Consider the following 26,288-nt stretch of genomic DNA (forward strand, 5'->3'; position numbering starts at 1 on the left):
GCTATACAGAGGTCGGATCTTAATTTGATCATCCTGTTGATTTCCTGCAATGCAAGACATTTAAAACTTGTAGTGTATTTGAGATTTAAAAAGGCCTCTGAGTTTGTAATTTCCACTTTGAAATTTCAGTCTTGATTTTCCCTTAATAAAAATGTATTAACCCCTTTCCAAAAACTGACCATAAATTATAATCCACATAATTGTTCACATTTCCTGTCGCTGCAGGATTATTTTCCTGTTGTAGAAAACTGGCAGTAGAGGTCCTAAAGCATACTGATCTAGTTCAGATGAGGGCCAACAGAAGAGGGCTAACAGAAGAGCGCTAACGGAAGAGGGCTAACGGAAGAGGGCTAACGGAAGAGGGCTAACAGAAGAGGGCTAACGGAAGAGGGCTAACGGAAGAGGGCTAACGGAAGAGGGCTAACGGAAGAGGGCTAACGGAAGAGGGCTAACGGAAGAGGGCTAACGGAAGAGGGCTAACGGAAGAGGGCTAACGGAAGAGGGCTAACGGAAGAGGGCTAACGGAAGAGGGCTAACGGAAGAGGGCTAACGGAAGAGCGCTAACGGAAGAGGGCTAACAGAAGAGGGCTAACAGAAGAGGGCTAACGGAAGAGGGCTAACAGAAGAGGGGGACTGCAGACATCCAGAGACTAATCTCCAAAGAACAGTAGATCTCTATTACTTCTACATGGAACAGTAGATCTCTATTACTTCTACATGGAACAGTAGATCTCTATTACTTCTACATGGAACAGTAGATCTCTATTACTTCTACATGGAACAGTAGATATCTATTATTTCTACATGGAACAGTAGATCTCTATTACTTCTACATGGAACAGTAGATATCTAGTACTTCTACATCGAACAGTAGATCTCTATTACTTCTACATTGAACTGTAGATATCTATTACTTCTACATGGAACAGTAGATCTCTATTACTTCTACATGGAACAGTAGATCTCTATTACTTCTACATGGAACAGTAGATATCTAGTACTTCTACATTGAACAGTAGATCTCTATTACTTCTACATTGAACTGTAGATATCTATTACTTCTACATGGAACAGTAGATCTCTATTACTTCTACGTGGAACAGTAGATCTCTATTACTTCTACATGGAACAGTAGATCTCTATTTCTTCTACATGGAACAGTAGATCTCTATTACTTCTACATGGAACAGTAGATCTCTATTACTTCCACATGGAACAGTAGATCTCTATTACTTCTACATGGACCAGTAGATCTCTATTACTTCTACATGGAACAGTAGATCTCTATTACTTCTACATGGAACAGTAGATCTCTATTACTTCCACATGGAACAGTAGATCTCTATTACTTCTACATGGACCAGTAGATCTCTATTACTTCTACATGGAACAGTAGATCTCTATTACTTCTACATGGACCAGTAGATCTCTATTACTTCTACATGGAACAGTAGATCTCTATTACTTCTACATGGAACAGTAGATATCTATTACTTCTACATGGAACAGTAGATATCTATTATTTCTACATGGAACAGTAGATATCTATTACTTCTACATAGAAGTACCGACGATGTGCCAACTTCTGTCTGTAGTTTCCGAACCATTTGGGCTACAAACTAATATGAACTATGGAAAGATGAGACTCTAGTGAACAGGATGGTGTTCTGTTTCACTCTACGACTTGTCTGAAGGTCACCGGGTACCGGTAAAAAAAAATGTATGGAAGTATGGAGGTAGTTTTATGCCAACATAATAAGGGGTTAAATATGTGTTCAAAAAAACAAACATATTTCCTGAGCTTTCTTATATCTCCTAGATATAGGACAGACACTTTCAAACTTTATTCCTTATGATACATTTTTGGACTGTCTGTTTTGCCATTTATGAATGTGTTATTGAATGCGTTTCGATGGGATATAGTAGTAAAAGACTAATTCAATATTTTTTCAAATAATACCTACAAAATGAAATATATAAATGGTCCATGATAGGACCATTTTACAACAAGTGAGTCCTGGTTGTATAGATCTGACTGGAACACTCGCTGACTGACAAAAAGAGCTCTCTGTGGGAGTGATTCACTCGTACACGAAAGGTCATGACACCTTAATCCACCGATCCGTTATTGATTGTTCCATGTGTGTGTGACCTTGCCCTGGGCACCACACCACACCAATCAAGCCCACATATCCATGTTAAGGGATGGCCCATAGGTGTGTGTGTGCAAATGTTGTCATCTGGCTCAAACATGTTCAGTCAAAATATATACAGGCCTCGCTTAGAGACCACCTTATGCTCACTTGATGACTCATAATAGTGATAACATGCCAAAGAAAGATCAAGGCACACTAGAATGAATTAACATGACACAAAATCCAAGAATATATTTTCTGACAGAAAATGAATTCCAACAAACAAAAGCTGCTCAATTTAAAATAACTGAATAGTTTTTGTACTTGTACAGTATGGTTGTCATAAGGTTATCATACAGAGCCCTGGTTTGACCCCCCCCACACACACACACACACACACACACACACACACCACTAATAGTTGCATTGAACCTTATTTCCCTTCGTTATAACTGGGGCTGTTGTCTCATTACTGACCTTGGTAAATCCTAGCTGTTTAGGCTAAAGGCAATGTGGCCCCACAAAATGTCACGGGGGTACTCTGTATTCACTCAGGAAGAAAATGTGTACATGGTTACAGGGAGAGAAATATACAATAGCCCATGTCAGTCACCTTGAAATACACACTCACTGCCAGGCACACAAACAACCAGCACAATGTGACTCTTAAGCAGCCATTTGTATCCCTCAACGTTGGTCAGTGCAGTTTAACCCTGTAGTACTAACTACAGCAGGCAACTACCTCTCTATCGCCACCGTTCCAGTCAGCAGCGTTAGGGAGGCGTAGGTGTTCTGAAGCTGTCGAAGCGGGCTCTCTGTCTGAAGATTTCTGGGCTTCTGACACAGTGATGAGCTTTGTTTGTACAGTTAGACGTCTTGGCATTTACAAGCAGGCAGGCAGGGTCCATGCATCTCATGAAGTGTATTAAATAACAGGGTGAGTGAGTGAGTGAGTGAGTGAGTGAGTGAGTGAGTGAGTGAGTGAGTGAGTGAGTGAGTGAGTGAGAGAGCGGCAGGCAGGCAGGCAGGCAGGCTACACAACAAGAGGGGTGGAGTAGGTGTAGTTTTGTAGTGATTTCGTCAAGCAGGACATACAGTAGGGTGCACACACACTACTCAATAATTCCATAGCTCTCCTCGCGAAACACAGAATGTCTGATCATTTCAATAATATGATCAAAACTCATGTTTAAACAAAAGTACAAAACTGTACATCCATGCTTAACACCTTGACTTTGGTTATTTGCCCTGTGAATGTATAAACACGAGAGAGTGTATGTATTGTTTGTGAATGTATAGCTACATATGTAGGAGACAGCAGTCATTGGGGCCAACTGAAGTCAGAGAAAGAGGTTTGAGCATGAAGCCAGTCAGCCCATCTGTCCCTGTATAAGAAGTGAGGAGGGGGCTGTGGCTGCATAGAAACTTAACACGGCTCCCTCCCCGGGCCACCAGCACACTGGTTAATATAATGGGCCTGCCTCTAACTGGCTGCCTGGTGAAGTATTATCTCTCTTGCACCTCTCTGAACAAATCCCCTCTTTTTCCCAAAGCACGCCTGTCTCCTCCCCAATGTCCAAAGGTGTTTGGTGAAGTAAATCTGCCTAAATCCCTCACAGCTTGGGCTGGCAAAGGGAGAGAGGGATGTTGAATGAAGGTGAATAAAGATAATCTCCTTTCCTTAACAAAAAAACGAGTTCTGGGGGTGGTGGGAAGGAACAGAGAAATTAGGAATTCATATCACATGGTGCATTTTAAAGTTGCAGCATCCCACCCCATTTCTCTCTCTTTCTCTCTCGCTCTCTTCTCTCTCTCTCTCTTTCTCTCTCTCTCTTACTCTCTCTCTATCTCTTTCTGTCTGCCTCTGTGCATGCGTGATTTCTGACCTATGAAGCAGGAGAAAAGAGGAGAGGCCTACCACAATGACGTCTGTCTCTCTGGACAGCACTGCAAGACATGTGTTTTGCCTCTGACTTGGGCTTTATGGAAGCTCAAATTGCATGCACTGTATTTGAAATGAACAGATATAGGCATAACACACTTTAGGAAGGTAGTTTGTTGTGAGGGATAGATGGGGCGGAGTGTGTAATGTTATACAACCACAATGTGACTAGCACATCCAATCCAGAAGGGAAAACAAAAACTAATCACACCTGCCCCCAACTCTGTCATGCTGATTAAAATGGAATCTGAAAAGTCTCAAGCACTCGCAAGATTTATTTTAGAGCCATTAAACAATCTGTTGCGTTCCCTCCCTCCCTTGCCCTCCCAACCCCGCTCTCTCTATCCACACTCCTCACCTCTCCCTTTCTCTTTCCCTCTCTATCCTCTCTCTCACTTTCTCACTCCTTACCATTTATCCCTCTCTCTCCGTCTCCCTACACCACTCATACCTCTCTCACTTTCTCCCTGCTTACCATTCACCTCTCTCTCTCTGTCTCCCTACACCACTCATCCCCCTCTCTCGCTCTGTCTCCCCAACCCACTCATCCCTCTCACTCTCTGTCTCCCTACACCACTCATCCCCCTCTCTCGCTCTGTCTCCCCCAACCCACTCATCCCTCTCACTCTCTGTCTCCCTACACCACTCATCCCCCTCTCTCGCTCTGTCTCCCCAATCCACTCATCCCTCTCACTCTCTGTCTCCCTACACCACTCATCCCCCTCTCTCGCTCTGTCTCCCCAACCCACTCATCCCTCTCACTCTCTGTCTCCCTACACCACGCATCCCTCTCTCTCTCTTTATCTCCCTACACCACTCAACCCTCTCTCTCTCTCTGTCTCCCCAACCCACTCATCCCTCTCACTCTCTGTCTCCCTACACCACTCATCCCTCTCTCTCTGTATCCCTACACCACTCATCCCCCTCTCTCGCTCTGTCTCCCCAACCCACTCATCCCTCTCTCGCTCTGTCTCCCTACACCACTCATCCCTCTCTCTCATCTCCCTACACCACTCATCCCTCTCTCTGTCTCCCTACACCACTCATCCCTGTCTCTCTGTCTTCCTACACCACTCATCCCTCTCTCTGTCTCCCCACACCATTCATCCCTCTCTCTCTGTCTCCCTATACCACTCATCCCTTTCTCTCTGTCTCCCTACACCACTCATCCCTCTCTTTCTCTGTCTCCCTCTCGCTCCTATTATTCAGCTGTGAATAGTCCAGGAATGGCATCCCGTAACCCTATCTGTCCACCAATAGTGCCCAGCCCTTGGGCGGAGTGAGAGGGAGGCTATATAGGGCACGTAACCAGGGGAGGCCTGACAAACAGCCGAAGACACCTAAGTTATGTCGCTCAGTCACTACCCACTTTCTGTTCCTCTTTTCCATAATCTCTCTTTTTCATTCCCCCTCTCACTCACTCTCACTCACTCAGTCTCCTTTCCATTTTTCTGAGCTCTTTTCATCTCAGGCTTTGGGATGCTGAATGCGAGAGCGGCCTGGCGGCGGTGAAAGGCCTGAATTGTGATTAAGAATGAGGAGAGAGGGAGGGAGGAGGAGAGGAGCTCCTTTTCTTTGTTCTGCCCTCTGGGGGTGTTTACTGAGGGGGTGTGGAGGGAGGGAGGGGTGAGGGAGGAGGGGAGGGAGCGGAGGAGGGGACGGAGGGGGGAGGGGAGGGAGTGCATAAGACATGGCGGAGCAGATATGAAAGGCATTCAGGTCAGCGCTGATGTGAGCAAGAGTGGTAATCATACCAAAGGCATTCTGAAGGACCACCGTAGCAGTACCAAAGAGCTCCAGGGCAGAAGGTGTGTGTGTGTGTGTGTGTGTCTGTGAGTGAATGCGTAGACATGAACACATATGAGTGTGCTCATATTATACCATTAGCCATAATAAGCTGGCAGACTGTTGCGCGGAGTGGAACAGGGGAACCCAAGAGCAGACTCAGACGAGGAAACTGGGATGAAGTAACCAAGGTATTTATTGAAACACAGGGGGAAGACGGAGTGCAGGCCAGGGGAAGCTCGGGTGGGTTGCAGGAAACCAGGTGCGGAGGCTGAGGCTGGAGCGAGAGGGGTTGGGACAGGGTAAGCAGGTCCAGAGGGGAATCCAAGGGAGTAGTAGAGTGGGGAATCCAGGACAGAGTAGCAGGATGACGAGACATGGAACTGGAGACAGGGACCAGAGTCAGAGCGGGCGGAACTGTAGCGGAGAGGAAAACAGCGTCAGGCAAGGAAAACAGGCACAACAGGATAGCAGGATCTAACAGTAACAAATGGCTAGAACCGTAGACTGACTGAGCAGAGATTACGATCTGGCAGCGTGGAAGTGGCAGGGCTGAGTATTTGTAGAGGTCTTGATTACGGAACAGGTTGCAGCTGGTGGGGATCTGCTCTTACTTCAGCACACCTGTCTCCGCCCACACAATCACACACACAGAGAGAGAGGGAGAGGGTACTGGGGGAGTGGCGGCAGGTCAAGGAGACACAGGATGAGCAGTAGAGGGCATGGCAGGAGCAGATGTAACAGTACCCAATCCCTCTACGGGCACCCGACCAGGCTCATCTGGGTGTGAGGTATAGAAATCACGTAAGAGGGAGGGGTCCAGAATGTGACGGCTGGGCACCCAGCAGTGCTCCTCAGGCCCGTATCCTTCCCAGTCCACCAGGTACTGCCAGCTGCGACCCCGACTTCGCACATCCAAAAGTTGCCGGACGGTATAGGCAGGATAGTCATCGATGAGCTGAGGGGGTGGAGGAGCCACTGCAGGAGGAGACTGGGGACTGGAACAGACAGGTTTAATCAGGGATACGTGGAAGGTAGGATGGATCCTGAGAGAGGCTGGGATTTTCAGGCGCACAGCAGAGGGGTTAATGACACGGTCAATTTCAAAGGGACCAATGAATCGGGTGAAAGTTTCTTTGATGCCACTTTCAATGGTAGGTCCTTTGATGAGAGCCATACCTTTTGACCTGGGGTGTAAACTGGAGCTGAGGCCTGGCGACGGTTGGCTTGGGACTGGGTCCTGTGAGAGGCACGAAGAAGGGCAGCCCGGGCCTTCCTCCAGGTACGGTGACAACGGCGCAGATGGTCCTGGACAGAGGGAACCGCAACCTCAACCTCTTAGGCGGGGAACAAGGGGGATTGGTAACCCAGAGCACACTCGAAGGGTGACATACCTGACGAGGCGTTGGTGAGGGAGTTGTGGGCATATTCAACCCAGGGTAGCTGAGCGCTCCAGGAGGAAGGGTTATCAGAAGTCACGCAGCGTAGGGCAGTCTCCATCTCTTGGTTGGCCCGTTCGGTCTGGCCGTTGGTCTGGGGATGATATCCAGAAGAAAAATTAACATTGATTCCAAGAGCTGAACAGAAGGATCTCCATACCTGGGAGGTAAACTGGGGTCCTCTGTCGGAAACGATGTCAGTGGGAATTTGTATGCAGACAAAACACATGGGATACTAACAGGTCCGCAGTGTCCCTGGAGGACGGGAGCTTGGAGAGGGGAATGAAGTGAGCCATTTTGGAAAACCTGTCAATAATGGTGAGGATGACGGAGTTACCATTAGATGGGGGAAGGCCAGTGACGATGTCCAGAGCTATGTGTGATCAGGGGCGACTCGGTATGGGAAGAGGACGAAGCAGACCGGAAGTGGGTTTGGTGGAGGTTTAGTTATGGGCACAAACCGAACAGGCTGAGACAAACTCCCAGACATCTCTCTCCATGGTGGGCCACCAAAAGCGTTGATGCAGGAAGGCAAGGGTCCGGTTCATACCAGGGTGACAGGTGAGGTGGGTAGAATGGCCCCACTGAAGAACATCAGAGTGAACACAATCTGGAACAAACAGAGCATTACTGGGATCGTTACCTGGGTCAGGCTGGTTCTGCTGAGCCTGGCGGATACGGGACTCGATGTCCCAGGCGACAGCGGCAACGATGCAGGTGGATGGTACAATGGCTCCTGGCTCGGTACCCGTGTTGTCGGTGGTGAACTGGCGAGAGAGGGCATCAGGCTTGGTATTCTTTGAACCGGGGCTATAAGTGAGTGTGAAATTGAATCTACCGAAGAACAAGGCCCAATTGGCTTTCCGGGAGTTCAGACGTTAGGCGGTCTGGATGTAGGACAGGTTTTTATGGTCAGTCCACACAATGAAGGGGGGTACAGAGCCCTCCAGCCAGTGACGCCATTCTTCATGAGCCAGCTTAACTGCCAGGAGTCCCCGGTTACCAATGTCAAAATTCCTCTCTGCAGGTGAGAGCTTACGGTAAAAGAATGCACATGGGTGGACCTTCTGATCAGAGGGGGAACATTGAGACAGAACAGCACCTACCCCGGTGTCAGAGGCGTCCAGCTCCACAATGAACTGGAGTTCTGGGTCGGGCTGAGTAAGGACCGCAGCGGAGGTGAAGCGAAGCTTGAGTTCCAGGAATGCTGCCTCTGCCTCAGGAGTCCAGTGGAACGGAGTGGAGGTGGAGGTGAGAGTGGTGAGAGGTGCTGCCAGACGGCTGTAGTTGCGGATGAAACGTCTGTAAAAATGTGCAAAGCCCAGGAAACGCTGTAGGTGCTTCAGGTTGGAGGGCGTAGGCCAATCTTTGACTGCCATGACCTTGGCGGGGTCCATACGTAACTGTCCCTGTGCAATAATATAACCCAGGAAAGACACTGAGGCAGCATGGAACTCACATTTTTCAGCTTTAACCTCTTGGATAGGGGGCAGTATTTTGACATCCGGATGAAAAGCGTGCCAAAGTAAACTGCCTGTTACTCAGGCCCAGAAGCTAGGATATGCATATAATTGGTAGATTTGAATAGGAAACACTCTAAAGTTTCCACAACTGTTAAAATAATGTCTGTGAGTATAACAGAACTGATATGGCAGGCAAAAACCTGAGAAAAATCCATCCAGGAAGTGGGATTTTTTTATGTTTGTAGTTTTCTATTGAATGCCAATACAGTATCCATTGACTTAGGACTCAAATTGCACTTCCTATGGCTTCCACTAGATGTCAACAGTCTTTAGAAATTGTTTCAGGCTTGTATTCTGAAAAATGAGGGAGTAAGTGAGGGGATAGTGGAAAGTCCCCAGACCTGTTTGGTGCGCGCGACCTAGAGCGCTGCTTTCTTGTTTCTCTTTTATATTGACGAAGCTATTGTCTGGTTTAAATGTTATTTATTATGACTAAAAACAACCTGAGGATTGATTATAAACATCGTTTGACATGTTTCTACAAACTTTATTGATACTTTTGGATTTTTCGTCTGCCTGTTGTGACTGCCTTTGAGCCAATAGATTACTGAACAAAACCCACCAACAAAACGGAGGTTTTTGGATATAAAGAGGGACTTTATCGAACAAAATGAACATTTATCGTGTAACTGGGAGTCTTGTGAGTGCAACCATATGAAGATCATCAAAGGTAAGTGATTAATTCTATCACTATTTCTGACTTTTGTCACTCCTCTACTTGGCTGGTAACTGTTTGTAATGTTTTGTGTGCTGGGCGCTGTCCTCAGATAATCGTATTGTATGCTTTCGCCGTAAATGAATTTTATACATTTTTATTATGAGTATTTCTGTTTTTGAATTTGGCGCTCTGCAATTTCAATGGATGTTGGCCAGGTGGGGCGGTACCCATAAGAAGTTAACAAAAAGCTTATTCTCCAACAGCCGTTAAGAACTTGGCCAACGTCTTGCTGGTAAGCCTCAGGGTCCTTGGAAAAAATCAGGATGTCATCTAAATAGACAAAAACAAAGCGTCCAATCACATCCCTCAGCACATCATTGACTAAGTTCTGGAAAACAGCAGGGGCATTAGTAAGACCAAAAGGCATGACCAAATACTCAAAGTGACCAAGTGGTATGTTGAACGGAGTCTTCCACTCGTCCCCCTCTCTTATGCGGACAAGGTGGTAGGCATTCTGGAGATCGACTTTGGTAAACACTGTGGCACCATGTAGGGGGGAAAAAGCAGAGCTGATGTGTGGCAAAGGTACTTGTTCTTTACTGTGATATTATTCAGCCCACGGAAGTCTATGCACGGCCTGTGAACATCCTTCTTCTTCACAAAGAAAAACCCAGCACCCACTGAGGAGGAAGATGGCTTGATAAGTCCTGCAGCCAGAGAATCCTGGAGGTACCTCTCCATAGCCTCTTGCTCGGGGCGAGAGAGGTTAAACAACCGGCTACTGGGGAGAGGGGCTCCAGGCTGAAGGTCAATGGCGCAGTCGTACGGCCGATGAGGCGGCAGCAACAAGGTGTGATGCTTGCTGAACACAGGCGCTAGATCGTGATACTCGGGAGGAACTGATGACAGGTCCAGAGGTTCTGGAATGACCGGGGACACAGACAAGGAAGAGGGGATGGCAGAATGTAGACAATTAGAGTAACAAAATTAAGTCCAAGTGGTTACATTTCAAGTGGTCCAGTCAATCTCTGGGTTGTGTAGCTTTAACCATGGATGGCCAAGAACCAGGGGAGAGTAAGGACAGTCGATTATGTGGAAACTGATCTTTTGCTGGTGATTTCCAGAGAGACGCAGGATGACAGGGTCAGTTCTCACAGACACGGGCGAGGAGCTTTCCATTGAGAGTGTTAGCATCGAGGGGTGAATCGAGTGGGACAGTGTCCAGGCCCAACTTGGTAACGACACCTCAGTCCAGGAAGCTCTCGTCGGTGCCCGAATCGATGAGAACAGACAGAGGAAAAGCCTGGCTCTGCCACACAAGTTTGCCTTCAAGCAGGGGTCTGGGGGAAGATGGGCAGGTGATTTGGCTAAACAGTATATCCCCCACTACTGCCAAGACCCCTCTTTTGCTGGATGCAGGGAACAAGTGGAGACAAAGTGACCAGCCTGGCCACAGTATTGGCAGCTCCTAGCGCTGATTCGTTGTTGCCTCTCCTCTGGAGAGAGACAGGCCCGGCCGAGCTGCATGTGTTCAGGATCTGGAAGAGCCGGAATGGGATGCAGTCGGAAAAGGAGGACAAGGCACTGAAGCAGTTGTTATGATGCATGCAACCCTACCTACCTACCCTATCCCTCCGACGCTCACGGAGACAGTTGTCGATGCGGATAGCGAGAGAGATGAGTTCATCATCAGGCTCATCCCTGGACACCAACTTGTCATTGAGGGTCTCCGTGAGCGCATTCTGAAATGCTCCCTGAAGGGCCTCCTCATTCCAGCTGCTCTCATCGGCGAGGGCGAGAAACTCACATGCCATCTCAACAACACTATGGGGGCCTTGATGGAGGGACAGGAGTCGTTTAGCGGCATCATTACCACATACCGGGTGATCGAAGACTTTCTTCATTATCTCCATGACTCTGGAGTAGGAGTAGCAGATGGGGGACTGTCTCTCTCACACTGCTGTGAGCCAGGAGAGCGCTGCTCCATGGAGGCAGCAAGTCAGAAAGGAAATCTTGGCCTGTTTGCTAGCCTAAGAGTAGGGCTGTTGCTCAAATACTAGTAAGCATTGTACCAAAAAGGCTCTGCAAGCTCCGAGGTTGCCATCGTTACGCTCGGGATTCGGAACGGCTCCAGGAGCGGAGAAGAATAACTTGGAACTGGTTGTGAGCTCTGGGCGAAGGGTAGGCCCTGTACATCAGACAGGCTCCGTGAAAACTCCTTGATGTGCTCCAGAAGGGTCGTTGGGGCTTGGTCATGTTGCTCGAGCAGGGCACCTTGGCCGGCGAGGGTTTGGTGGAGAGTATCAGAGTCTGCTGGGTTCATCTCTTTGGCCAGATCGTACTGTTACGCGGAGTGGAACAGGGGAACCCAAGAGCAGACTCAGACGAGGAAACTGGGATGAAGTAACCAAAGTATTTATTGAAACACAGGGGGGAGATGGAGTGCAGGCCAGGGGAAGCTCGGGTGGGTTGCAGGAAACCAGGTGCGGAGGCTGAGGCTGGAGCGAGAGGGGTTGGGACAGGGTAAGCAGGTCCAGAGGGGAATCCAAGAGAATAGTAGAGTTGGGAATCCAGGACAGAGTAGCAGGATGACAAGACGTGGAACTGGAGACAGGGACCAGAGTCAGAGCGGGCGGAACTGTAGCGGAGAGGAAAACAACGTCAGGCAAGGAAAACAGGCACAACAGGATCTAACAGTAACAAACGGCTAGAAGCGTAGACTGACTGGGCAGAGATTACGATCTGGCAGCGTGGAAGTGGCAGGGCTGAGTATTTGTAGAGGTCTTGATTATGGATCAGGTTGCAGCTGGTGGGGATCTGCTCTGATTCCAGCACACCTGTCTCCGCCCACACAATCACACACACACAGATAGAGAGGGAGAGAGTACTGGGGGGAGTGGCAGCAGGTCAAGGAGACACAGGATGAGCAGTAGAGGGCGTTTCAGGAGCAGATGTAACACAGACACATGTCTCCAGCAGCAAGGACAATGGCATGTTTGTGAGAAATGTAGCATGAATGGTACAGCAGGCACCCTGACACTGCTCACTGCTGATGATAGGAGCAGGGAAATGAGACACACTTCCATGAAACCCCATTGTCTTGAGACAGTTATGGACCCACTAGCATACTGGCCATGACAGCCATGCCTTCATTTGAATGTTGTGAAAGTCCTGAGATGAACCCATGTATTAAATGTCTTATAACTCTGACTATATAAGGGTTGCAAGACAATAACAGAAGACTGCTGGTGCCTAGGCTCTTCTCATTTAATCGAACATGTCCAGTTTATTAGGTGTTTGATCAGTCTTATTTATATTTACCTCACACACTTTAGTACACCAATTGTGGCTTTGAAAGCTGAAATAGTGTAAAAAATATAAAAATAAAAAATAAAAATAAATAAATAAATAAATATAATAATAATGAAAGAAAGAGTATTTTAACTTTACTGGCTGGCGAGGTTAATGGAGCGCTTTTGACAGCTGCGTTCACACAACTGAACGACCCCCTCACAGCTGGATGTGACGTGTCGCACGGGGGGGGGGCTGCGAACTGCAACAAAGTTGTGCAGGCTGAGCATATCGAGTTGCACAGGGCCTAATGTGACCTCCGATTGGGACCAGGGAGTCACGGAGTTAAGATGAGGTGGGGGTGGGCGGGGGGGGCAAACATCCCAAGAAGAGAAGTATAGGCCTAACCACAAGATACTGTAGGCCTGTATGCCATACGGACAATTTGTAGGCCTACTCTATAGAGTTAATTTAATTTACATAATAAATCGCATATTTCGAATATGAGGATTATGGAAAAACAAATAAACACAGATATCAACAGGTCTGGTTCTGCGTTCCTCTGCGATAATAAAATGCATATGGTCCTCCAGACCTTATACAGCAGATATCCCTATGGGAATACTGCATCGGAGTGAAAGGTTTCCACAGGCAAAAAGGATCTTCAGACTCGCAAAAGTTCTAGTACACAAGCAAAGGTATTTCGTGGTAGACTTTCAGTCTGAATGACTATATCCATTCTGAATAACACATATTTACACCAGACCAAAACTGAGGGCACACATGTTGTTCTGTTGTTGCCTTAACCCTACCATTAATGTCTTGCATCGACAGTATGCCTAGAGGCATATTCAGGCAAATACAAGCGAAAAATAACAAATTGCATATTAAAATATAGACCTAGGAGGCTATGAAATTCTCTCACAGGGAAGAAGCAATCGGTTTAAATAGGGAATGGAAACAAACATTTCCACATTAACATGATCAATAATTAAAGTGCACACCTGGGAGAAACAACAGTAGAAGCAGTCCTAGCCTCTGACAAAACAATATTGTCAACATTATTTTTCTCTTCATTTTTGCCCACATTGACATTGGCTGAATGGTCTTACAAATTTCAACAAAACCGTTGCAATTCGAAAAATCACTTCTCATCTTGGTTTTTACAAAGACCGATGTGCGGCTAAAAGGAGCTGCAATACTTCACTATTATCTTTGTTGATCAGAAACGTGCTTGACAGCAGTAAAGATCCTGAACAACATACTGAGTTCATTGAAACAATAAACAAATAAAAACTAGTAAACAAAATAAGTCGACTGAAAATGTGTGATATAAAAAAAAACGATATAATTTAAATGTAAAGATTGTTTCAAAAATACATGTTTAGCTACAATACTGCTATACAACAAAATAAAAATTTAACAAACTACTGTGATATCAGTTTCACATAAAACATGTAATACCATGGGAAATTAAAGTAACAAGAGAAAACGAGTCAGTTCAACATTGACATGAATTAAATATAACTTTGCATAACACACATGGCTGAGGCGTCAAAAGGGATGCCCCCTCGCAAAATCCCTATCACTCCCAACACAACTCCTACACAAAACTCAGGAGTTTTCTATATCCTCTAAACGTTGTAGGTTAACACATAACTCAAGTAACGTGTCAGAAATACCAGAAATGCACTCGGATACTTTTGGTCAGTATGTGAGCTTGCCTGTACGAGGTGTGTTGTGTTTAGTGCTGTAGCCTTTGTGCAGCACCGGATCCGATCAACACTGACACATTCAGAAACTGTGTCCTGTTGTCATGGCCATTTTAAGACCTTTAACTCCGAGTTGACAGACTATATATAATAACTAAGACGTGGTAAAGGTCTTTAATAAAGGCACCAAGTCAATTATGAATGGCAATTATAGCACAACACAACACAATACCCACAACACAACACAATTCACACGACAATGAAACTGTGTTGAATAAAAGTCAGATAAAGCACTTTTACGTCATAATCACACAAAAGTTACCAATGCAATTCAGTTTCTACCTAATTCACAGGTTTTTCCGATTTATCCAATTGATTCGAGAAGCGCTATAGGCCTACCCACATAACGGTTTTCCTGCCTGCTAGAAAGTAGCACTGTCTCGCTGAACCGCATTAGAGCCTCATTCTGACATCCCTTTCTTACACAGACTTTGATAGTTTACTTTAACGCTCGTTAATCTCATTCAAAATAAACATGAAAATGCTTTTCATAGTGATTAAGTTTAAAACTACAACAAAATGTAGTATACTTTTACGCAACCATCCCATTCTCAGTGCCTACACTGAATATAAACTATAATCGAACTGTGAAAGGCGACAAGGCGCGGGAGGTCCCGCAAATGACTGCTGGCAAAACTTACAAATGTTCCCAAACATTCATTTTATTTCACTTAAAACATATTCTTACCGTTCTTTCTCTGTGGGTTGGATTGTTTTCGCCTCTTACACCGGGGACCCTCCGCCATGATCTCCTGCTTCATTGATAAGAGTTTAGGCTAGGTCAGATGGCTTACAGTCCGCATGGGCTCGGCTCCTTCAGTCAGCAGCACAGGCAGGCTCCGGTTGATATCTAATAACCAAACAAAACGGCGACAAAGGTTGGGACAAGATGACTGTATGGATCCCGTTCAACCACAGGGGCCCGAAATAAAACGTTTTAATTCACTCTAAAGTCTTCAATGAAACTCCATATGGGTTAAAGTCCAGGAGAGGGAGTTTGAGCAAAGACCGTACTGCGTCCGCTGTCGCCTGGTCTTTTGAAGTGTCTCCTAATCGGGCAGATTGTCAATGAATCGGAGCAGAAGGAGGAGGAGGACGGACAGGCTGACACATTCAATAGCTTACAAGGATGACTGAAAGAAAGCAAGGCATACATTTCCAATAATGTCGATTATTGTATGAAACCTCAAATGAAAAGGTGGATGTTTCTGTGCAAGTTTCTAATTGAACTTATACATCAACTTCTGAGACTTGATGTCTTTGATATTCAAGGTTTGTTATGGCTGTCCCTACTGTCAGTCTTAGGCAACTTTGCTGTCATCACCAAATGTATCACACTCGAGAAACATTGATTCAGTTTTAATCTATAACAAAATATATTAATAGGCCACAGACTACTATCTGAAATCCTTTTTTTTCATCTGCCTTAATCAAGTTAATCAAAGTGTTCGATTCAACTAAATAGGCTCATCTCATATCATGTCAGTCATTACGAGTTTGTTTTAAATTTTTCCAAACTGTGTTTATGAGTGTATCTGCGGAAGACCTAATATTTTGATAGACTATACACATTATGAAAGGATGTTGGACACATTCATCAAGAAAAAAACGTGCCAAATGTTGCAATATGTGGGGAAATAGACTAACTTCCCCTTTATAATAATGATATGTTCAAATGTATTTAATCTAGCATTCAAACTGATTGGTAAAAAAATAAAAGCAGTATCAGACCCGATTTAAATGTTGTTTAAAATGTAGGGACGTGGTGTCAGCGGAGTTTGTATTAAAAGGGTAGCGAACCGTAACAGAAGAAAACAAACACAAAAACACTCATAAACATTTACACGACAATAAACGGAAAAGCTTAATATTATACACTTGAGAGGAAAGTCAACTGAAATAGAATGATAGAAGCACAGCCCAAACGAGGGTCTTCTAGTTTAGAGACTTACATTTGGAAATGTTTGCCACCGCATCACATTGCATTTTTTTTTCACAAGGCTTTGGCATTTGCACAAGCAGTGAACACACACACAGCCTACAACACACACAACAGTGCGTATGTTAGTGGTCACTGCCCAAATCCCAGCTACACATAATATGAGCTGTCCACAAATTTGGAATGTGGATAAAAAACAGTGTATGTTGATTTGTCTAATAGAAGGCTATGCGTAAAATGAACAAACACAATGGATGGCAAACCAACGCGAATAGCCTACGCCCGTTTCTACTCGGACAGCTCAAAAGGAATAGGAACGAATAACATCGAATACAATTTGATTTCCCGGAAAGGATACAGGGAATATAGGAGAGCATCAGACCACAGTTGATGCAGGTAGGCCTATATAGCGCTCTATCCACTGTTGCAGCAGCGCGCACCTTTCTCACCTGAGCAGGTAGGCTGTCCAACTATGATCATTGCGCAACGGCGCACGGATACCTGAAGTACCTGCATGGCAAATCTACCTCAATCAAATAGATATTGAAGTTTCATTCACATAAACTGATGTAAAAATAGCAATATGTTAAAATACACGTACCGGTGTCAGTGTGATGGTTGGAAGACAGAACGTCACAGAGAGATGATAAAGGGGGTGCGTTGTGGATCCAAAGAAAAGAACTGGTAATAAGCCTTGAAAATAGCTTGATGATGAGGGACCGTTATTCCTGATGGGCAGGTTAGGACTGGTCTCTTTCAGCCACTTCACGAAACAGACCTGGGAACGCGCACTGACGGGTTACGCCTCTTCTAATGACATTTTTTTCGCTCTTTTTCTTTTCCTGCAATATAGAGGCGCGAGACATCCTTAACACGCCACCTATCTTCACGCGCAGGGATAATTGAGGAGTATGTGCGCGCGTTGTTGTGGAGACAGAGAGACGTGATCAAGTTGTTGTCTCCCATGAGATTCTATTTGATCATTTGTAGGCTGTGCTTTGAGTCAAATGTGAGAGGAATTACCCACGCATCAGATTTCCAATAGCGACTTCATAAAATAAACAAAACAGCAATGTATTGGAGTGATAGAGAAGGTATTTATAATGCGGTGAAAACTACTCTCCAAACTGGCATATGAAAGGAGCGCCAAGGTACCTGATTGGAGCGCACAGGTAGTTTACCTGCACGCAAATGGCTGCCTTCCGGCATATATTCAGAGGCACTACAGCGGATACCTCTGCCTTTTTATCTTGACTGAGTGAGTGTATATTCTCATTCAAATTGTTCTGTGCCATTCCACACTGTAATTTTTGTATAAAAACGAACGAGGGAAGATGCAGCATATTTTCAACGGGGCTGTCACTGGCATTAACGAAACACGCTAGGGTAAAGGCGTAAATTATAGTCTGCAAATATGCGTATAATTCTGTAGAGTGGCTTATTTTAATAGTGTTAAATGTTTAGCACAGTTCGTTTTCATTTACATCATCACTTGTACAGCAACATAATGTCTAGCGGAGAGTTACACCCATGGTTTGTGGTTGTTAAAGTATTCTCTGTGTCTATGCATTTTCTGCATGGATGATACTCTCACCAATGAATGGAATATGATCAGTCCACTCATAGCCAACTGGATTAGACTGGCGATCAAACCAGATCAGGAATATGGGAACTGGATTAAGATGTTATCAGGTAATTTTGAGCTCTACAGTAATCTTTTAAAGTTATTAACAATAATAACGTTGTAACGTTATTATTATTATCAAATGTCATAAACATGTATATATTGTAGCCTACTTTTCATGTATTTATTAATATGGAATTGGGGACCACTTTTTCCAAGGCCTCACTATATGACAATACTTGCATGGAGGCTAAAAGTAAAGTATGTAGTATGTCTGTAAATAAGCCTTGTAATATGAATCACGACGGGGATACGTGTTAAATAATCATAAGGGTTATCTAGAAGTGCACAGAGGACACGTGTTTATAGTAAATCTATCTTTTTGGTGTCTCTGTTGGTTCTTAAAATGACATAACATTTGATTAGACTTCGATGCCCGAGTGCCGTTCTTTATGATCAAGACATCTTTACGACATCTACTGTCAGTAGAGCATCCTCTCGTCTCTTCTAGAAGAACAGCGTTTTTAAGAACATTTGTCCTGAATCCGAGTTTGACCAAGTATATATCATTGTTCCGTAATCGCCTAAATCCTCCAATTAGCTTTTGATAATGAAGAATGGCATATACTGCCATTATCTAAATTACATTCCCACCCACTGGGCACAAACTGAAATTACGTTGAACCAATGTGGAATAAAGGCTGGATTGACGTCTCTGCCCACTGGGCACACACTGAAATTACGTTGAACCAATGTGGAATAAAGGCTGGATTGACGTCTCTGCCCAGTGGGCACTAACGTGGTTGATTTGGAAAAAGGAGCAAAAATATTTTTTGAAACAATACTTACCTCAATGTGATTAAAACAGTTGTGTTGAAAAAATTTATCTGCAGTTTTATGAAAAAGTTGTCTATAAAAGTACATTTATACTGAACGTTTTGTCCCTGCTAGCAGATGGCTTTTGGGAAGAAAATAACGAATGGAAAAAGAAAAGAAATATATTTTATAATATGAGATGCTGAATTGCTGTATGTGGCTTATTTAGTGTGGCCCATAGTTCTACATGTTAAAACCACCTGTTAAGTTCTAGGAACAACAAAAAGAGAAGTGACAGCCTCAGTCACCTCAAAAACCTGAGGAGAGGGTTGTCGTGCCCTGCACACACACACACACACACACACACACAAAGACACACACAAAGACACACACCCACACCACAAAGATAGAAACCTAATGTTGCTCAAGAGGTCTTATTGCAACACAGGAGGGATACGGTTGAGGGAGTAGATTAGAGTCAAATAGATAACTTTCTACTGCAGTGGGCTAAATCAGGATCACACACAGTGTTTCTTGGTAGTGTTAAACAAAAGTATACACCTCACACACATGGTTATGGGCTTAAAAAAGAAGACACCTGTATGATATCAGATATAGAGTTGACATTGTTTACATTTTGAGTTTGCATCCCAAAATTAGACTTTATATTCAGTACCAGTCAAAAGTGTGGACACACCTACTCATTCAAGGGATTTTCTTTATTCTTACTATTTTCTACATTGTAGGATAATAGTGAAGACATTACAACTATGAAATAACACACATGGAATCATGTAGTAACCAAAAAAGTGTTAAACAAATCTAAATATATTTGAGATTCTTCTACACTCTTGGCATTCTCTCAACCAGCTTCCATTCACCTGGAATGCATTTCAATTACAAGTTAATTTGTGGAATTTCTTTCCTTCTTAATGTGTTTGAGCCAATCAGTTTTGTTGTGACAAGGTAGGGGTGGTATACAGAAGATGGCTCTATTTGGTAAAAGACCAAGTCCATATTTGTAACATGGGTCGTATAAAGGGGACCAAGGCGCAGCGTGTAGAGTGCTCATATTTACTTTTAATGAATATACTTTAACAAAACGACCGACAACAGTTCCGTCAGGTGACATACACTAAACAGAAAACAACTACCCACCAAACCCAGGAAGAAAAACCCCTACTTAAATATGATCTCTAATCAGAGGCAACGAGGATCAGCTGCCTCCAATTAGAGATCAACCCAAACAATCCCAACATAGAAATACTAGAACTTAAACATCGAAATAGAAAACATAGAACAACCCAAAACACCCCCTGTCACACCCTGACCTACTCCACTATAGAAAATTACATCTTACTAGGATCAGGACGTGACAGTACCCCCCCAAAGGTGCAGACTATGCAACATAATCAAAACCCAACAAAACAACCACAAAACACAAAGGGAGGGTAAGGAGTGTGACAAAAGTCTATGGCGGCTCAAATGCAGTCCACATAACTTCCAGCATAGGAGGCGGCTCTGGCTCTGGGCGTACTCCCCGCTCCACCCACTGATCCTTCTGCTTTATTACCACCTGATCGTGGATCGTCGTCGAAGGAACCGGACTGCAGATCATTGCTGGAGGTTCAGGGCTGCGGACCGCCGCTGGAGGCTCCGGGCTGTGGACCGCCGCTGGAGGCTCCGGGCTGCGGACCGCCGCTGGAGGCTCCGGGCTGCGGACCGCCGCTGGAGGCTCCGGACTGAAGAGTGTCGCTGGAGGCTCCGGAAGGAAAAGCGTCGCCGGAGGCTCCGGACTGGAAGGTGTCATAATAGGTTCCGGACTAGTGACCTTTGCTGCTGGCTCCCTGCCATGGATCATCTCTACAGGTTCCGTGCAAAGGATCATCACTGGAGGCTTCTTACCATGGATTATCTCTACAGGTGCCGGGCCATGGATTATTCCTACAGGCTTCGTGCCATGGTTTATCCCTACAGGATCTGTGCCATGGTTTATCCCTACAGGCTCCGGACCATTTATAATCCCTCCAGGCTTTTTGCCAAGGATTATTTCTTCAGGTTCCGGGCCATGGATTACCTCTTCAGGCTTCGTGCCATGGAATATCCCTACAGGCTCCGGGCCATGGATCATCACTAGAGGCTTAGTGCCATGGATCATCTCTACAGGCGTCGGACCATCGATTATCACTGGAGGCTTTGTACGTGGAGCAGGAACCGGTCTCACCGGTCTGGGGAGACGCACTGAGGACCGAGTGCTCAAAGCAGGCACCGGCCTTACTGGGTTATGGATGCACACTGGAGGGAGAGTGCGAAAAACAGGCACAGGACGTACTGGATTCTGGAGGCGCGCTGGAGAGAGAGTGCGAGAGGCAGGCACATGCTTACCACAAAAAGCACGGGGAATTGGCTCAGGTCCAAGTTCTGGCCCAGCCAAACTACCCATGTGCCCCCCCCCCCCAAAAAAAAACATTTTTGAGGGCTGCCTCTCGTTCTTCCCAGGTAGGCTTCGATATCGTTCGATTACCTGGCCCCAAGTCCAGTCTCTCCTCTCAATCCACTCCTGATGTGACCAGATGTCCATTTCTGCCCGGGCACGCCGCTTGATCCAATCATGGTGGGTAGTTCTGTAACGAGGGTCGTATAAAGGGGACCAAGACGCAGCGTGTAGAGTGCTCATATTTACTTTTAATGAATATACTTAAACAAAATAACAAAACGACCGACAACAGTTCCGTCAGGTGACATACACTAAACAGAAAACAACTACCCACCAAACCCAGGAAGAAAACCCCCTACTTAAATATGATCTGTAATCAGAGGCAACGAGGATCAGCTGCCTCCAATTAGAGATCAACCCAAACAATCCCAACATAGAAATAGAAAAACTAGAACTTAAACATAGAAATAGAAAACATAGAACAACCCAAAACACCCCCTGTCATGCCCTGACCTACTCTACTATAGAAAATTACATCTTACTAGGATCAGGACGTGACAATATTATGGCACAAACAGCTCAAATGCCTCTCTACAGTGAAATAAACTTCTCCCACTTTGATTATTTTGAACAATGTGGTAAAGCAAGATTTACTCACCTTATGTTTTCCACTGTTTTGTGGATTATATGTAAATTGCTTGAATTTGTCACCTCAAAATACCAGTAACACAGTGAACACCCACAGGGCAGTTCTCTCTGATGTGGTTTGGCATCGGATTGTTGCCCACTGGCATCCAACAACAAACAACTTCAATCAACAACAAAACAAATGTAGTCTGATATCCTTGCCTTTTGCAGTTTGCTATGCAACTATCACCATTGAAGTTTATGGACAATGAATCCTTATGTGTTTTTTTATGTTGACATAATGTACTCAATATCCCACTGGCCCCCCACTCCTTCCCCAAAACTACCCCCCCCCCCCCCGCCATGCCACAAAGTTGGAATAACAGAATTGTCTAGAATGTCACTGAATCATCTAGAATGTCATTAAGATTTCCCTTAACTGGAACTAAGGGACCTAGCCCAAACCATGAAAAACAGCCCCAGTCCATTACCCCTCCTCCACCAAATTTGACAGTTGGCACTATGTATTCGGGCAGGTAGTGATTTTTATGCGCTACTCGCTTCAGCACTCAGCGGTCCCGATCTGTGAGCTTGTGTGGCCTACTTTTTTGAGGCTGAGCACTTGTTGCATCTAGATGTTTCCACTTTACAATAACAGCACTTACAGTTGACCAGGGCAGCTTTAGCAGGGCATACACTTGACAAACTGTCTTGTTGGAAAGGTGGCATCCTATGAAAGTCACTGAGCTCTTCAGTAAGGCCAATCTACTGCCAATGTTTGTCTATGGAGATTACATAGCTGTGTGCTCAATTTTATACACCTGTCAGCAATGAGTGTGGCTGAAATAGTGGAATCCACTAATTTGAAAGGGTGTTCATACACATACTGTTGTATTACAGTGTAATAACGCAGCTCAGCCTTCAACACCATAGTGCCCTCCAAGCTCATCACTACGTTCAGGGCCCTGGGTCTAAAATCCTTCTTGTAAAACTGGGTCCTGGACATCCTGACGGGCTGACCCCAAATGGTGGAGGTAGGCAACAACACCTCCGCAATGCTGATCATCAACATGGGGGCCCCACAGGGGTGCATGCTCAGCCCCCTCCTGTACTCCCTGTTAACCCATGATTGTGTGGCCACGCACATCTCCAACTCTATCATCAAATTTGCTGACGACACAACAGTGGATATTACTTGTCAGATATTGCTGCACTGTCTGAACTAGAAGCACAAGCATTTCTCTACACTCACAATAACATCTGCTAACCATGTGTATGTCACTAATAACATTTTATTTTATTTTATTTGGTAGGCTTGATTACCAACAATGATGAGACAGCCTACAGAAAGGAAGTGAGAGCCCTGGCAGAGTGGAGTTAGGGCACTCAAACATCAACAAAATGAAGAAACTGATCGTGGTCTACAGGAGACAGCAGAGAGACATCGATGGGGCAACAGTGGAGAAGGTCAAAAGCTTCAAGTTCATCTACGTACAAGTCACTGACAGGAGGCTGAAGAAATTAGGCTTGGCCCCTAAAACCCTCACAAACTTCTACAGAAGCATCATTCAGAGCATCCTGTCGGCTGTATCACCACCTGGTACTTCAATTGCACCGCCTGCACATGCAGGGCTCTCCAGAGGGTGGTGAGGTCAGCCCAACGCATCACCAGGGCACACTGCCTGCCCTCCAGGACATCTACAGCACCCAGTGTCACAGGAAGGCCAAGATGATCATCAAGGATCTCAGCCACCTGAACCACGGCCTGTTCACCCCGCTACCATCTAGAACGCAGAGACAGTACAGGTGCATCAAGGCAAATCTCCAGGCCATCAGACTGAATCTTATACTGTTCTAGCCAGCTACCACCAGGTACTCTACCCTGCACCTTAGAAACTGCTGCCTTATGTACATAGAGTCATTGAACAATGGTGGCCTTAACCTTTTACTGCAGTGGGCTAAATCAGGGTCCCACAGAGTAATTCTTGGTGGTCTTAAACAAATCTACTGTGAAACAAAAGTATACACACACAAGAATATGGGCTTAAAAAAATGAAGACACCTGTACCATGTCAGATATAGAGTTGAAATGGATTACATTTTGACTTTGCATCCAATATTAACCTTTATATACATCACAGAAGACTGAAATAAAGCAAAACTGTTTAACATAGAAACACCGGATTTTCTGCAAGTTTTTTCAAATAATCTTTATTAATTATGACATTATAAAAAATATGACTAACATTCCACCCATGAGGCAAAGGGGGTGCTTTTGGCCATTGACTGCAGGAAAGGGATACTAACGTTTACGTACTGTTTCACTCACTTTATACACTGAATGTACAATACATTAAAAAAAAGAAAAAAATGAGGAACACCTGCTCTTTCCATGACATAGACTGGCCAGGTGACTCCAGGTGAAAGCTGTGATCCCTTATTGATGTCATCTGTTAAAAATTCAATCAGTGTAGATGAATGTGGAGTAGACAGGTTAAAAAATGATTTTTAAGCCTTGAGACAATTGAGGATTGTGTATTTGTGCTATTCAGAGGGTGAATGGGCAAGACAAAAGTGCTTTTGAACAGGGTATGGTTGTCACGTCCTGACCATAGAGAGCTCTTATTTTCTATGGTAGAGTAGGTCAGGGCATGACTGAGGGGTTTATCTAGTTTATTTAGTTCTATGTTGTTTGGTTCTAGCTTCTTTTTTCTATGTTGGGGTTTTTGTATGATCATCGTTGTCTCTAATTGGGGATCATATTTAAGTAGTTGTTTTTCCCACCTGTGTTTGTGGGAGATTATTTTGACTTAGTGCATGTTGCACCACTGTCGTCATGGTTTGTGTTTTGTTTATAGTTTATAGTTTGTCTTGCAAAGTTTCACATTAAAATGATAGATGTGGAACGATACCCATGCTGCGCCTTGGTCTCCTTCCTACGACGAACGTGACAATGGTAGTAGGAGCCAGGCACACCAGTTTGAGTGTGTCAAGAACTGCCGCGCTGCAGGGTTTTTCTTGCTCAAGAGTTTCCTGTGTGTATCAAGAATGGTCCACCACCCAAGGGACATCTTGACACAACTGTGCGAAACATTGGAGTCAGCATGGGCCAGCATCCCTGTGGAACACTTTCAACACCTCATTCCCTTCTCCCGTCTCCCCTCCTCTCTCCCCATCCCCACCTAACCTCCTCCCCTCCACTTCTATGACCCTCCTCCCCTGTAACCCCCCCTTTTATTTAATTTTTTTTTATTTCTTTTATTTAACCTTTATTTAACTAGGCAAGTCAGTTAAGAACAGATACTTAGTTATGACAGCCTACCAAAAGGCAAAAGGCTTCCTGCTGGGATTTAATTTTTTTTAAATACAAATAAATATAGGACAAAACACACATGACAAGAGAGACAACACTACATAAAGAGAGTCCTAAGACAACAACATAGCAAGGCAGCAACACATGACAACAAAGCATGGTAACAACACAACACGACAACAACATGGTAGCAACACTATTTTTTTATTTTTTTTGATTCTTTATTTCACCTTTATTTAAGCAGGTGGGCTAGTTGAGAACAAGTTCTCATTTACAACTGCGACCTGGCCAAGATAAAGCAAAGCAGTGCGACACAAACAACAACACAGAGTTACACATGGAATAAACAAACATACAGTCAATAATACAATAGAGAAAGTCTATATACAGTGTGTGCAAATGAGGTAGGATAAGGGGGGTGAGGCAATAAATAGGCCATAGTGGCAAAATTATTACAGTATGGCAAATTAAACACTGGGGTGATGAGTGTGCAAGTAGCGGTACTGGGGTGCAAAGGAGCAAAATAAATCAAATAAATAACAATATGGTGATGAAGTAGTTGGATGGGCTATTTACAGATGGGCTATGTACAGGTGCAGTGATCTGTGAGCTGTTTGACAGCTGGTGCTTAAAGCTAGTGAGGGAGATATGAGTCTCCAGCTTCAGTGATTTTTGCAGTTCGTTCCAGTCATTGGCAGCAGAGAACTGGAAGGAAAGGTGGCTGAAGGAGGAATTGGCTTTGGGGGTGACCAGTGAAATACACCTGCTAGAGCGCGTGCTGTGTGTGGGTGCTGCTATGGTCACCAGTGAGCTGAGATAAGGCAGGGCTTTACCTAGCAATGACTTATAGATGACCTGGAGCCAGTGGATTTGGCGACAGATATGAAGCGAGGGCCAGCCAACGAGAGCATACAGGTCACAGTGGTAGGTAGTATATGGGATTTGGTGACAAAACGGATGGCACTGTGATAGACTACATCCAATTTG

General features: G+C 44.9%; 1 protein-coding gene and 1 long non-coding RNA gene across 4 annotated transcripts in view; one reads left to right on the top strand and one right to left on the bottom strand.

The window, feature by feature from the left end:
* Nucleotides 1-17,236, bottom strand: part of LOC115155531 (zinc finger E-box-binding homeobox 2) — a 78,859-nt gene extending 61,623 nt beyond the window's left edge. For all 3 annotated transcript variants that reach the window (XM_029702216.1, XM_029702217.1, XM_029702215.1), the window contains exons 1-2: nucleotides 17,086-17,236; nucleotides 15,234-15,395 (exon numbers count right to left, since the gene is read on the bottom strand). In XM_029702216.1, the coding sequence (XP_029558076.1) occupies nucleotides 15,234-15,306 (73 nt within the window). In that variant the 5' untranslated portion in view covers nucleotides 15,307-15,395; nucleotides 17,086-17,236. The remainder of the gene's footprint in view (nucleotides 1-15,233; nucleotides 15,396-17,085) is intronic.
* Nucleotides 17,237-17,575: 339 nt separating this feature from the next.
* Nucleotides 17,576-24,351, top strand: LOC115155532 (uncharacterized). The gene is made up of 4 exons (XR_003868099.1): nucleotides 17,576-17,742; nucleotides 18,100-18,176; nucleotides 22,889-23,022; nucleotides 23,302-24,351. It is a non-coding gene; the product is annotated as an uncharacterized LOC115155532 (long non-coding RNA).
* Nucleotides 24,352-26,288: the final 1,937 nt, after the last annotated feature.

This window comes from Salmo trutta, chromosome 20, assembly GCF_901001165.1.
Source record: "Salmo trutta chromosome 20, fSalTru1.1, whole genome shotgun sequence".
Classification (NCBI taxonomy): Eukaryota; Metazoa; Chordata; class Actinopteri; order Salmoniformes; family Salmonidae; genus Salmo; species Salmo trutta.